General features: G+C 35.2%; 1 protein-coding gene across 2 annotated transcripts in view; it reads left to right on the plus strand.

Annotated features, from left to right (window-relative positions):
* Positions 1-15,948, plus strand: part of ASCC3 (activating signal cointegrator 1 complex subunit 3) — a 335,131-nt gene that overhangs the window by 298,248 nt on the left and 20,935 nt on the right. For both annotated transcript variants that reach the window (XM_082475077.1, XM_082475078.1), the window contains one exon: positions 7,515-7,739. In XM_082475077.1, coding sequence (XP_082331203.1) covers positions 7,515-7,739 — 225 coding nt within the window. The remainder of the gene's footprint in view (positions 1-7,514; positions 7,740-15,948) is intronic.

Below are 15,948 nucleotides of genomic sequence, written 5' to 3' on the forward strand. Positions count from 1 at the left end.
AAATGAACCTCACTTATAGTCTCAGTGATCACACACAGGAAATTAACTAGACAAGTTGTTTAAAATGAGAGGAGTAATTTGGAGGTAAATAGAGTGTCCTACTGAGGAAGAAGTAGCTAGAAAGGGTTTTTGTTTGCTTGTTTATTTTTAAGCAGGGATTTTATTATTTTACTAGCTCTCTCCGCTGATCCTGGGTTTGCGGCTTTCCTAATCAATCTAAGTAAAAAATCTCCATTGCAAGTATTCTGAAACACCCAGAATAAAATACCTTGAAGGAGGTAAGAGCTAAGTAAAGTAGTGAAGCAAGCACACCACATTCGAAAGAGCTTAGAAAAATTGTGAACTGGAATCCCAGGAATAAGTGATCATGGTTTTCACAGGAGGGTCTGGCGGAGTAGTTGAGGGTTAAATAGCACTGAAGTGTCTTCAGTGAGTCTTCATTTTAAATTGCTTCCCGAGTCCGTAATCAAACCACGAAAAATTAAATTGAAAATGCTGATAATATTTTTATGTATTCTAATTGATCTAAAAATCAATATTTTCTGTTTCATTCTTGTGGTTCACAGCACTTAAATTTTAATTAGAAAACACTCCAGGGTTTCAGGGTACTATAACTGTACATAATACTTTGTCTTCAGAAAAGTTGGAGCAAGTGTCTAATATAAATGATTCTTCCTCTTCCCTGTCTCTTCATACTATTTTGAGTTAGGTCACTGAAGAACACTAAGAAGAGCATCTTTCCTCATCACACACTGATGTGCTTTTGTGAACATTTAATTAATATGAATTTAAAAGAAACCTAATTGGAGATTGGAAACTAAAGCCTGCAGTATCAAACCTATAGTTCAAGAGGATATAATTTCTCAATATTTTATCTTTAATTTGGCTTTCTCTTGTATTGAGAATATTGTCTTTCAAAGAACGAATATTTTCTGTAACACAGTTACATAAAAATTGTATGATTATTTGGATAAAATGTATGTGCCACTACTAGTAGAGCATTGGTAAAAAGTAATAGTAATCTTGTTTATTTGAATAATATTTAAGAATCATGATATTTTTACAAGTGAGTTAATGAAATGTCATTTTAGATGGGGAAGTATTTTTACATAATTGTAAACAAAGGTTTACAACTGAAAGCTGTACAACAAAACTCAAGTAATTGAATCTTAAGCCTCAGTTAACATTCTGAATGTGATCAGATGTGGGGATGATTATTATAGTAATAATGCCTGACATTATACCAAGTCTTACAGCTTTCAAGTGTTTCATAAACACTATCACATTGAATCCTCACACCAAATCCCAATTTAAGACAAGGAATTTGGGACTTAGGGAAGTTCAGTTAGTCTCAGAAGATCACATAGCTTGTAAACGGCAGAGCTGCAAACCAACCTGTTGTATCAGTTCCCAGACCCAGTGTTCTCTCTACCACCTCACACCATGCATACCACCCTCGTGATCTGTAACATCTCTAAGGGGATGAATTACTTACTACATTCTTTGGATTCCCCTTTAATTCAAACACTGGAAACAGAAAAGGAGGGATCCTCAAAGGAAGTAATAGCTTTTGATGAGACCTCATTTAATTATGGATAATTTTTAACTACAGAAACTATTATTGATTTGATATTTTATAAACATAAATCTAATGTCAACTCTTTGAAGATCTCAAAAACATTGCCTGGGTAAAATTTAATAACGAAAAAGACATTACTTCTCAAAAGAATATATTAAATAATAAAATCTACATAGGCATTCTAAAGAGTGTTTTCCTATAATAAGATTCCATGTCCCTCTTTTCCACCTCAAGTTTGAAGTTTATCCTATCACTTTTCCCTTTTTTAGGTAAAAAAAATACGTTTTACTGTCTTTCAGCTCAGTTGAAACCTCCCCAAAGATACCTTCCCTGACCCACTGTTATTATTTGTACTCCTCCTTCCTTATACTTATCCACTTGTTTACATTTATTCATGGTCAATTTTGATTGAGATCTGGCTCCCCCACTTGACTGTAAAGCTTCATGAGAGTAGGGGATCGATCGTTTGTTTTTGTGCATCGCTGTGTACCCAGCAGTAGTATATGCTGAATAAATATTTGGTAAACAAGTGACTCAGCACACCAAGACCTTGTCCATTGTGGTTATTAAAATGCTTTTCATTATTATTATTAAAGTGTGTAGATTTTGCCAAGAAATTAAGGAACCCTTAGCTTAATTAATAAAGGAACCCTTTGATTGCTTTTCTGCACCAAGAGAAGGCATCACTAAATTAAGCTTTTCACTTAGATCACTGTCTTTGGGTAATCTACATTAAAGATCTGATTGCTCCCCTAATCAACCTAGAAGGATCTCTCTACTGCAGAGCATTTTTTCTGACCTAAAATATACTCAGCTCTTAGCAGACTCATCTGATACTGATACTGCTGGCAGTGAGCAGATTCACAATCCTGGTGAAGCAGGGGATAAAAGCAATAAATCAGGGGTAATTCAAGCAGAATTGGCATGGTTTGGAGAACAGTGGAGTCACATCTTACATGGAGTTTAGATTCTAAAGCAAGCAAATACAATAAAAATCGCTAATGATAAAATTTACCTGAAAATAACCCCAAAAGTAGAATAAGCATAATTTTGAGTAGTCAGTCTTGTTCAAATACACTGGTTCTCAGTGAGTTCAACACTACTAGTTTTCCCTTTAGTGTTGGAGCAGATCATTGTTTCTTTAGTTTAGCACCAAATGAAGTAGTTGGCTTGCATTTAGAAGTCATAAGTCATACTTTATGAAAAAACGTGCATCTTTGGATACTAGAATCATACGTCACAGAAGAATGTTCACACTTTCAGAGGTATTTGGGAACTAAGACTGGGAAATACGTAGTTTATATTCTTGCCTCCCAATCAATCAATATCTAATCAATCTCTCTCTCTGTCTCTCACTCAAACACACACATACACACACACACACACACACACAGTGTGGGGAAGAGGGGTGTGTAAGGTATATAATCAGATTTGAACAGGATTGTACAGAGGGAAGTGGATTACTTAGATAACACTATTAATTAGTGCTTTCAGCCAAATTCTTACTTTCCATATAATTTGATTTTAATTTAACTTTTCATATAATTTGTAAGTCTAAACCTATTTCCTACATAGCTAAAACCTGGAGGACCAATACAGTTTACAGTATTAAAATAACTATTCGATTTTCTTCTGGAAAAAGATCAGAGGAAGTTGTATTTTATGAACAGTAGAAAGAAATCTAAGTATGAATAAATTTTAAACTGTGAAACAGATTTAAAGCTGATTTCTTCTCCCTCCGCCTCCACCCAACTATCTGGATTGTGGTCCTCTCGTTAAGTGTACTTTGCACGCTTAACAGAAAGCTCCTGCTCACTGAGTGTTCCCAACCTCTCTTCTATTAATAGCATCATCATTCTCCTCATCCCGGAGGCTTAAACCTTAGACCCCTCCTTATCTGTTTTTATGGATCTACTCGTACTATTTTCTGTGCCTGGAATGCAAGGAATCTTTCTCCCTCTCTCCTCTTCTACAAACTGTTCTAAGCCTAGAACAAACAGTATCTCTTTTAGGAAACTTTCCAACACATCCAATTCACTTCAGTGCTCTTCTCTGAATAACAGTATTTTATTCTGCAGTTAGAATAATTATTTATATAAATTGTTTTCTGTGATATCATTTTAATTTCCTTTAAATAAAAGGTCATGTTTTAGATTTCTGAACCATCTTTTTCCTTATCTGCTGTTACATTTTTCTTAAGCCATTTGGCAAGGCTAGGATGGACAGGTGTTGATGGGGTTTTGGATGGAGCCCAGATATTAGGTTGAGCTGTGTTAGTTGTCGGGTGACAATGCTTCAGTCCTGAAATACACCTGAAATCAAAAATAACAGCACTGCCATATATAACTGGTCCCTCTTTAGCAGGTGACTTCAGAGAGAGCAGGAAAGAACATAAATGGCATATGAAAAGAAAACCAAAATGACACACAGGGGCAAAACATTATTAACTGCTAATGTGTCAGCATATACTTCTTACATAAAACAGCACAAAGTGGTAAAGACAGTGTTCAACATAGTGTAAAGTGCTGTGATATTTTTGACTATTGCAAAACAAAGACGAGACAATTCATGAATGAAAGAAAATGTACTGATTATTTTAATATTCCTATTAAATATGTTTAACTGAATATAATAAAATTTTATTTGTTTATTTATTCAGTTCAGTTAAACAATGTTCCAAGTATTCACTTAGGATGTTTTTTCAGATGTTACATCAGCTGAAATTATTTTTAGACAACATTTTTCAGTCTCTTGGACTTACCATTTTCCCTCCCATTATAGGGCCTTTGCATATACTACATACTGTTCCTAGAACACTCTTCACATCTCTGTTCATCTAGTTACCATCTGCTCATCCTCTGTACCATAGCATATCTGCCTTTTCCTTCAGGAAATTTTTATGACCTTCCTAACTTGGTCAGATTTCTTTGCTAAACTCTCATGCTTTTATGTATTTCTTCTTCATAGAATTTGTCACCATATCAAATTGAATAATGTCTGTCTCCCTCATAGGGTGGATATTCAACAAATATTTCTTACTGTTTCCTATTTGTTGCCCTTGTTCTGTGTTCCTGTTTTTGTCTTCTACTTTCTCTGTCTTTTGTGGTCTTAATTGAGCTGTTTATATGATTCCATTTTCTCCTTTCTTAGCATATCAGCTGTACTTCTTTTTTTGCTTTTCTTAGTGGTTGCCCTAGAGTTTACAATGTACATTTACAAGTAATCAAATTCCACTTTCAAATAATACTATACTACCTAATGGGTATGGAATCTTATAATAATAAAATAATCATAATTCCTTCCTTCCATCTCTTGTATCATTGCTGTCATTCATATCACTTATATATAAGACATATATGTCATGTACCTAAACATATAACATATACATAAGCATACATAATTGTTCAAAAATATTATTTTGAACAAAGTGTTGTCTGTTAGATCAATTAACAATAAAAAAAATAAAAGTTTTTATTTTACCTTCACTTATTCTTTCTTCAGGGTTCTTCCTTTCTTTATATAGATCCAAATTTCTGACCTATATTATTTTCCTTCTCTCCAAAGAACTTATATTTCTTGCAAGGCAGGTCTCCTGGTCTGCTGGCAACAAATTAACTCAATTTTTATTTGTCTGAGAAAGTTGTATTTCTCTTTCACTTTTGAAGGATAATTTCACAGGATATAGAATTCTAAGTTGGTGGGGTTTTTTCCTCAACACTTTAAACATTTCACGCCACTCTCCTTTTGCTTGCATGGTTTCTGAAGAGAGTAATTCAGAAGTAATACTTACCTTTGTTGCTGTACAGGTAAGGTGTTTTTTCTCTCTGGTTTCTATCAGGGATTCTTCTTTATCTTTGATTTTTAGTAGTTTGAAGATAATATGCTTAGGTGTAACTTTTTTTTTTTTTTTTTTTTTTTTGCTGTTTATTCTGTTCAGTGTTCTCTGAGCTTCCTGGATCTGTGGTTTGGTGTCTGACATTAATTGGAGAGGAGGGGAATTCTCAATCATTATTGTTTCAAATATTTCTTCTCTTACTTTCTCTCTACTCCTTCTGGTATTCCCATCATACATATGTTACACCTTTTGTCATTGTCCCACAGTCCTTGGATATTCTCTTGTGTTTTTTTCAGTCTTTGTTCTCTTTGCTTTTCAGTTTTCAGAGATTTCATTGATATATCCTCTAGCTCAGAAATTCTTTCCTCAACCATGTCCAGTCTACCAATAAGCTCACCAAAGGCATTCTTCATTTCTGTTAGTGTTTTTGTATTCGCCATTTCCTTTTGATTCTGTTTTAGGATTTCCATCTGTCTGATTCCATTGTTCATGTGTTCTTACATGCTGTCTATTTTATCTGTCAGAACCGTTAGCATATAAATCATAGTTTTAAATTCCTAATCTGATAATTCTAACATCCCTGCCATGTCTGGTTCTGATGATAGCTCTATTTCTTCAAGTTGTGTTTTTAGCCTTTTGGTATACCTTGTAATTTTCTTGATAGCTGGACATTATGTACTGGGTAAAAGGAACTGCTATAAATAGACCTTTAGTAATGTGGTGAGGTGGGGCATGGCGGTGTAGGGGGAATATTCTCTGGTCCAATGATCAGGTCCCAAGTCTTCAGTGAGTCTGTGCCTCTGTGCTGTGAACTTCACAGCCATTTCTACCCTCACCCCTTAGGTGGGACAGAATGGCTAGAGTGAGCTGGAGTGGGGTATTTCCCTTCTCCCACACGCAGAGCTTGAGCTGGTCACAGTGGGTACTTCCATTCCCCAGGTCAGTTAGGTTCTCGTAATATATCCCAGCAGGGTTAGGCTCCAGTTAACTAGTTTCTCCTGAGAGCAGACCTTGTTAAGAAGGACAGAGTGCTCTAGCGTATTTCAGGATGGTCCTTTTCCCCTCCCCTTGCTAGAAGCCCAAGGCGATTTTTCTCTGATATTTACTGTAGGAATCTGGTCGAGCTCCTAAAGGTAAATCTCACAGTATTGTGGGGGCCCCCTATGACTGGGTCCCCCTGGAGTTTTCAGCTCTTGGAGTTGTCTGCACTGAACCTCCCACAATTCATCAGTTACAGTTCAGGTTTTCTTACCTCGACACTGATTGCCGAGGCATTTTCTGCTTGTGAGCCTCTGCTCATGACTCTTAGCCGTGACTACCTGCATTTGCCTGCGTTTCCAATCTTGGAGGCAGCGGTTTGCCCTGTGTTCTGCCTTCTCATGGATTCAAGACGAGTTGTTGGTTTTTTCAACCTGTTCAGCTTTTTACTTGTTAGAATGGAGTGGTGGCTTCTAAGCTCCTTGCATGTGGAACCGGAAACCCCCAATTTTGAACAATTTTATTTTAATCTAATTTATTACAGTAAGTCTTAAGTTAATGATCCCGGTCTTCACCCTTTTCTTATCTCACCAACCCTATCCTCATCCCCCTTTCTCCCAGCCCTGCCTTATTTCTTCCACTCATTCTATAGATCCTCACTTAAATACCTCTTATTCCGAGACGCTTTCCCTGACCTTCAAAAATAACTGAGTCCCCAAACTGAATATCCCTTCAGCACTCTGTGCTTACCATATCATAACATTCATTTCCACTTTTAGGACTGGTTTTTCCCTGATGAACTCTCAGTTTCTGGTTCATTGCCTGGGTCCACTGTCAAGCATAACATTTGATGCTTACTAGGATCTGTATTGTTTTTGTTGACTGTATAAATACGAAGAGCATTCATGAATTTCAGATGTATTATACATTACTAGCTTTTGCTTAATATTAATAGTAGTACTGACCAAAGCAGAATTTTAAGGGATATGGTTGTCTTACAGTTTTTCTAAAGCATGTTTTAAATGTCAGTAGTTAAAGCTAAGAAGGACATTAAATATTATACTTTTGATACAGTACATTTATATATATATTATATATATATGGGTTTGTTTGTTTTTTCAGGATGCAGAAGAATACACAGATTTGCCAGTAAGACACAATGAAGATCATATGAATAGCGAACTGGCAAAATGTCTTCCGTTGGAATCAAATCCTCATTCATTTGACAGCCCTCACACCAAAGCTCATCTCCTACTGCAGGCGCATCTCAGCCGAACCATGCTGCCCTGCCCAGATTATGACACTGATACCAAAACAGTGTTGGACCAAGCTCTCAGAGTATGTCAGGTACGAAAGTCATTTCTAATTACCTACATTTTCTCCCATTCTTTCTGTTTTTTTTCTTTTTAGAATAAAATATACTTGCATTTAAAGATATTTATTGTAGCATTGTCGAGAAAAAAATCTGGTGACTCAAGTTAAGGATTTTTGAAGGAAAAGCAAATATAAATGCAATAAGATAACAATTTTAGTCATCCATTCAATCTAAATTTACTGAAGGTAAACTCAGTGCCAGGTACTTTGCTAGGTTCTGAGCATACAGCAGTGAACAAGACAGACGAGAACCTGCTGTAATGGGCTTTCACTAGAGATGGCGAAGACGGACAATTAAAAATATAAGTCAAGTGGTGATCACTACTATTTTAAAATAATAATAAAGCATAATAAAGGATATATGGAGAAAGATGGAGGGTGTCATTTTGTACTATTTTTTAATGTGGTATTCTGGGACTGTCTTTCTTATGAGGTGACATTTAAGAAACAAAGGAAGGGAGTGAGCTGTGGGGTTATTCCAAACACTAAGAAGAGCTAGTGCCAGGATTCACGTAGGAACTTACTAGGTATATTCAAGAAAAACCAAGGCGGCCATTGTAAAAAAAGATGAAAAGGGGTGGGTAGAAATGAGGTCAGAGAGGGGTGGGAGTGGAGAGTATAGATAAAATGGGGTCAGGTCACGTAGGGAGTTTGTAAAACCATGGTAAGGATTTTGGATTTTACTCTGAATGAGAGCGAAGCTGTAGAGCAGTGGTTCACTAATGGTTACGGTGGCTATATCTATGAGTATTTACCATATTTATGAAAGTGGAAACATTCTCAAATATTTATTACTTCATTTAAAAATAACACTAATATACCCATTATTATGTAATGATTTTTCATGAAAAATAACTATTTTCCAAAACAATTAGTGAGAACTGTAATAGCGTTTTACATTTTTGCAAGTATCTTTCATGTCTAGCTTAATAGAAGTCAGCTAAATTCGTTTAACACCTTTTGCAAGCAGTCTGTTACATATATGGTGTTTTAATTGAAGTATATGAAGGAAATCCAGCCTCACTGAGATATGTAAAGAAGGAAGAGTATTTTTATAGCCTTTTCAAAAAATTGTAGATATTCTCTGATACTATACAAAACCTTGACATGTTATATTCCTTAGTTAGTTGCAATGTGGAATCTGAAACCATATCAATAAACTTTATACCTTGAATGCTGTAAGGCTAGGCAAGAAATGATGGTGGCTGGACCAGGTTGGTATGGGTGAGACTGGTGAAAATTGGTTGGGTCCTGTATATTTTTTTAAGGAGGCTCTGCTAATGGATTGGACAAGGGTTTTTAGGGAGAACGAGGAGCCAAAGATGATTCCAAAGCTTTTCTCCAGAGCAAGTGGAAAGCTGGAGCTGCCATTTGCTGGGAGATGACTGGGAGAGGAGCAGGGTGGGAGAAGCACAACTAAAGGATTGAGCTTATAAGAGATTTTGATTTTCTACATTATGGCTTTTTGGACATTTATATATAAAAAACAATTTTTAAGATTTTCAGAAGACTGGTGTTTTTAAAGGTAGAATAAATGAGTCCTGTGAAGATTTGTGTATAGGCATTTGCAAAATTAAAGACTTAGAAATAACCCAAGCATCTTTCAGGTTATACAACACTGCCAAATATTACAATTCCATTTATTAATTCTGTATCTGTGTAGAATATCTACATAAATATATGAAAATATATCTAGAGAGAAGATCCAGAGTAGTATTGACCAAAAGATTAAGTAGCCGTCTCTGTGTAGCAGCATTTGGGGTGATTTTTAATTTCTTCTTTATGCTTTTCTGAAATGTTTGAATGTTTTCAAATGAGCTGCTAACAATTTTATGATCAGGAAAAAAAAAAACCTTAATTTTATTATTTAAAAGAATAGGCCTGTTTCATAAAATAGAGTATGCACAAACTATCCGGAATTAGAAGGGAAATAAGGCTATAATAAACAAGTAAATTATTTTTACACCATTTTTGTAACTAACATTTGGTTTATCTCTCTAGGAAGATGGTTTGCCACTCTTTATTAGTCACACTTTATAAACGAAGGTTAAAGTTCCTAAAGTTTTAGCTGTGGCCCTGGATAATCATTTGTGTTTCCTCTAGCTATTTTTTCCCCCTCAAACACTGACCTGTTAATGAACTCAGGGGTCAGGAAGGGTTGGAGAGATGTTGCAGGAGGAATTAAATTTTTATACTTACAGGTATACTTAATAGGTGTACATATTTATATCATATATGAAAGTTACAATGTATATCAACTCATTCATACCTTTTCACCACTCAGTTAATAATGATTCAAAGGCTATATAATAATAGAAATTAGCGGTTTCACAAGGAGTCTATTTCTAAATTTACTGTAAGGGAAAAGGATTCAATCAGGTACTTTTAGCCTCTATTTCGATATTATGTACAGTTTCGTGGATATTTATATTTCGTGATATTATTTTACTCCTTCTAAATAACGTCTAAAGAGAAATAGTTTTCTCTTTAATTATAAAAGTAATACACTTCATTGTAGAAATTTGGAAAAACAGTGTATTAAAATTAAAGTCATTCATAGTAATTATATCTTCACCGCCATCAATATGAGGCTCTTTTTTTGTTAATGAATTTATTTTAATTCAAAAAATTTTTTTTAATTTTTTCATTTTGAAATAACTTCAGACTTATAAAAAGTTTGTAAAAATAGTACAATGAAATTTCCATATGTTTTTCACCCAGCTTCCCCTAATGTTAACATCTTGCCTCAGTACTGATCCAATCCTGTTAACTAATCTACAGACCTCATTCCAGTTTTGTCCGTTTGGATTTTATCCCACTAATGCCTTTCTCTGTTCCAGGATCCAGTCCAGGATCCCACATTGCATTTAGTTGTCATGTCCGCTTTAGTCTCCTTGACTTTCAGGACGTTGACACTTGCGAGGAGTATTGGCCAGGTATCTGATAGAGCTAACTCTCAGTTTGGGTTTGCCTGATATCCCCTCATAGTTACATTGAAGTTATATATTACTGGCAAGAATACCATAGAAGTGATGTTTTGTCCTCTCGGTGTATCATATCGGGAGACTTGTGACATGGATGTGTGTTATTACCAGGGATGTTAACTTTGTACACTTGAGGTGGTGTCTGCCAGGTTTCTCCACTGTAAAATTACTTTTTTTCCTTTTGTAACTAATATGTTGTGGTGATATACTTTGAGATTATGCAGTTATCCTGTTTCTCGTCATATTTTCCTACATTATTTTCATCATCCATTGGTGACTTTTGCCTGAAACAATTATTACTACTTTGATTTTTCTATTTTCCATCATTCCCAGAATTTCCATTTTCCCCCATTTATTTATTTACTTTATTCATTTATTTATTTATTTATAAGTATAGGCTCACGAGTGTTTGTTTTTATTAGAGAGTGGTTTTAGAGACTAAAATCTGGGTGCTTGTTGACTCCATCACTATCTGGGTATTATTGCCTCTGGCCCCCTCAGTGGGCAAAGCTAGGAAATATAAGTATGTATACATAGATCTATTTGTATATCTACTTAGGTGTGTGTGTGTGTGTGTGTGTGTGTGTGTGTGTGTGTGTTTGGGTATGTGAAAAACATTTGTATTCATAAAACCATGAGTTCATTCTAATACCTCCAATTCCAGTTTAACACCAAGGGTTCATTTTAGCCTTCCCCTTTTTTAAATTGTAACTCTTTTCTCCACCCGTGAGAAACTTGGCTCTCACTAATCAAAATATGTTTACTTAATTCCTCCATTCTAGCATACTCCTGATGTAGTTTTAGAATGACTAATGCTTACTCCTGCAAAAAAACAAGTTTACTAACTAGAGTACAGTAGTTGTGTATAGTTCTTTTTTGGCTTTGGAGGCTCAGAGTTTCTTTTTCTTTTTGCATTTACACAAATACACACTTGCTCTCTCACTTTCTTCCTTTGCACATTTTTATCATGTTATTTTATAACCTTTTTTAACTTAATAATTTACAACATTAAATATTCTTCTCAAGCATAATTTCTAATGGCTGCACTATATTTCTTCATAAGAAGGTCATAATTTACTTAATTAGTTCCCTGTTGTCAGACATTGTGTGTACAGTTTTCCTTTAGTGTAAATTATAACATTAGTTATGCTTATAAATATGGATTTGGCTTTTCAGAAGCCACCTGGAAAGAAACTTAGTTGTAAAGAGATGGCAACCAGCTTCATATCCTAAATCCTCTCATTCCTGCAGTTTCTTTGTAAGATTGTGATGAAAGTAACAAGTCAGGAAGAGGAAAGAATATTAGGGTTGCTAATGGAAAATTCGGGGGGAAGTCATGACTTGATAAAATTTTCCATGACTGAGTGACAGTTTTCATTATTGTACCCTATTGTTCTCATTTGATACATGGATACTGTTGGCCTAGAAAGCATTGGTTCAAGCAGTTTTCCAAGCTGCAGTCCTGCTGGCTGATTGAAAATTATACTACTGCCCTCATGGGACATCAGCATGACCTTGTGTTCTGTGTATGGGACTCGGTGCCACCAGCTCTTACTATAAATTCAGCTCTGCTCCTTAGAGCCTTAGTATAAGGCCTTAGGCAAGTCACTGAACTCCTGCTGTCTGAGTAAAAATTACACCTTACAAGAGTGGGACATTAGTTAATATTTATAAGGTAAACAATGATTTGAGGACTCGAGGAACTACGTCTATCTTGGTCTCCTCATTCTTAGTAATTCTTTTACTTCCTTGCTTTTTCATGGTCATTTAACTCTAAATTTTTTATTCCCTTTAATTTATAGAAATATACCTTTTACATGAGCTACCATTTAGATTATGAAAACTCTGTATGACTACCCGTGTCCTGGGGAATCTTTTACAAAAGAAAAACATAGTTGTTGTAGTAGTATTCACCCTGGCTTGAGGTCAGAATGCACAGTATAGCCTGCCTTCTCTTCTTGTACCCATTTGAAATTATGTATCAAGGTCTTTTTGTGTCATTTTTGGGTTTAAGGTGTTTTTGTCATGGTTCTTAATATTTTACTGTTACTAGCATTTCCATCTCCATCCCACCCAACAAAAATAAGAGTAAAAATTTCTGTACGGATCTCAAATTTTTTAAACCTGCTTAAAATACACTAGTTTATAAATTGAGCAGTTATGGAATTGATTATTCTTGCCATTAGTCTTTGAGATCCTCTTCTTGATTATGTTAACTCTAAAATATATTTGTAATATGTAGTAAATGATGTGACATATTTTGTGTGCCAGATGTACCCAAGAAAAACTTTATGTTAGTTTTATGGGAAGATGATAAATAAGAAATACCAAAAATTAAAGTGACTTGCCTAAATTTTTCAAATTTGATGGCAAAGTCAGAACGGATGAAAAGTATCTGGTGTTTTGATTAGCCCCACACTGTTTTTTTTTTATCAAGGGACAAAGAAATTGGTTTTCAAAGAAGTCAAATAACTTAGTTAAAAGGTGATCTGTTGAGGCAGTCCATGCTGAAACCAAATGGAGATAGCAGGACTTTAAATCCTGCTCTAGTAGCTCTGATCTTTTCTAAGAAGTGCCCTAAGTCTTTACGTTAAAATCATCTTCATTTAAGTGAAAAATAACTAAATACCAAGCCAAATAGTATAAGAGTACAGGTTTATATCTTAGCCACGCCCACTACCTCCTCTGTGGTATCTACAGCAAAACTGCCCAGTAACTGGACACTTTCAGATGTTTAAGGAAAAAAGGGAAACCATGGCTCAAGGAGTTGACTCAGTGAGCTGAGGACCAAAGGGCTGTGTGATTCAAAGTGTAATTGTGCTGTCAGTTTGCTGGGTTAATTCTGGAAAGTTGCTTTCAGATATAGTAGAGGCCATATTTACCCTTCAGCTAATGCTATCTACCCTGCAGCCTAAGTTTAACAGATCAAAACATCTGTGTGCACAGTAATACTCTTAACGACTACAAGATACACCTCATGAAAGGAGAACACACACACACACACACACACACACACACACACAGAAATATGACAGTGTAGATTGATTAGAAAGATCTCTGGAAACCTATGCTTCCAAATTGAAATTGGAATTAATGTATATTAAATACCAAATTCAACCAGAATATTTGGAGAACTGCATACCATCCCTGTACCCCACACCAAAAAGTTGCTATTTAATGATGGTCCATAAGGCAGGCCATCATTAACAGTGACGCTGGTGAACATTTATTGAGGATTTTCTTTGTACCAGGCTCTGTTCTACTTGCCTCGCATTGCATAGACTCATTTGCCCTAATAATCCAAGGAAGTAGTATAATTATTATCCTTATTTTACAGATGAAGACTAAGTAACTTTCCCAAGATCATAGCAGAAAGAAAAACAGTTTTCAGCATAGGTTGGATATATAATAAAAATTTATCTTACTGGGTTCCCTTTGCCCTGTAAAGATGGATCTAAAAATTGTACTCATGGCCTAGTCAGGATTTATTTTAAAATGTGAGAACTTCACAGGAATTTCTACATTGTTTTAGACCAAGAATTCCCACTAGAACATGAATAATATTTTTTAATTAATCCCTTCTTTTCAATGTATACTCAAGTCACCTCCCTTTAATTACTCTAGTTCCCTTTCAACAGACTGCCTATAATTACTTTAACCACTTTCCAAGAGGGACTTGTTAATATGACTGATATTTGTAATTGCTTTATTATATCACTCTATAGTGTCCAGTTGATATGTGTTTTGTTTCAGCTGCTTATGATCCTTCTCGAGGTTTTTATATCATGCTAGGTAACTCAGTGAATTAGCCATTTACTTCCTCAGAGTCTCCCCTAAAACTACAGTAATTGGAAGTAATGGGGGAAAGATCAGATTGCTGATACAACCACAGGAAGGAAGAGGAATGCCATAATAATTATAAGATACTCCTAATAATAAGTAGTGATGCACACTATAATTACTATGCTTAGGTTTACTATTACAACACACATACACACATTTTATGTTCCTCTTTCATTCTTCACCGTTTGCCTTCTCTGCTTAGGTTAGGTTCTTGGCTTCTTTCACTGGGTAACCACCACCACCACCACTAGCGGGGCTCCCCTGGAGGCAGCTTTTGTCCATCCCCCCGGTCCTTTTTGAAAAACTTCAAACGTCTAGTAACAATAGGCAATCTCAGAGATTTCCTGTCCCAAGATACAGAACTACCAATTCCTCCAAAAGATAACAGACATCTCCTCTTTACTATTGAGGGAGTGTGAAGTTCTGTATTCTGTATACCAAGGCACATGTTTCTATAGATTGAATTCATGTTCCATTGCACTAATGGAAGTAGGCAAAAAGGTAAACCAGGAGACTGGCTTTGAAAATAATTTAGGTGATTCAGTGCCTGAAAGGAAGACCTTTAAGGAGCTATGTTCTGGTGGGTAAGTTTCCATTGTTTCATAAATTCTTGCATCTGACTTTAATATAGGAGCTGTCATTTTACGTCATTTTCTTTAAGGCCCAAGTTTTTTTGAACAACTAAGTTTCCAGCCTTTCTCCTCTTTCACACGAGATAATATGTAACTCATATACCACTCAGATTAATGTTATCATGTTCCAATAGGACTTATCAATTGTCACAAAAGGTGCTTGTCAAAAAATAACTTTAATAAGCTGCATAAATAGAGAAAGGGGGGAAATGTATGAACTGGTATGCTTTCCCCTATTCAGAAAACCCTCTTAAATTTGCAAAACCGAATCCCTAAAAGTTTATTGGTAGGGTTGTTGTTTAGCCCAAACTTCAAAACAATATTTTGACCTCTTTATCGCTCTAACAGTTTCTGATAAACTTAAAGTGCATTACATTTCAAATAACTAGTATCATATATTTTCTATAACCCACAGCTATTCTGAAAACACACTGTGTCTTCAAACTATTTTTTTAAGTATTTTAATCAATAAACTTAAGATATGAATGTATGCATATATTAGAGTCTGAGAATAGAAAAGAATAGGATAAGGGAAGCAAAAGAAGATACAATGATATGAATATTTTTTATTGATCTGGTTATTTTAACTGAGAGATACTTTGACTATAGCTGGGTCTATATTTCTATTAACAAATGATCCCCATTTTTAGTAGATTAAAAAGCTAGAAATATTTGATGATACCAGGAGATAGAACTGCCATGGAGCAAGGCTAACATAACCTT

This window comes from Balaenoptera physalus (assembly GCF_965194825.1).
Source record: "Balaenoptera physalus genome assembly, chromosome: 9".
Taxonomy (NCBI): Eukaryota; Metazoa; Chordata; class Mammalia; order Artiodactyla; family Balaenopteridae; genus Balaenoptera; species Balaenoptera physalus.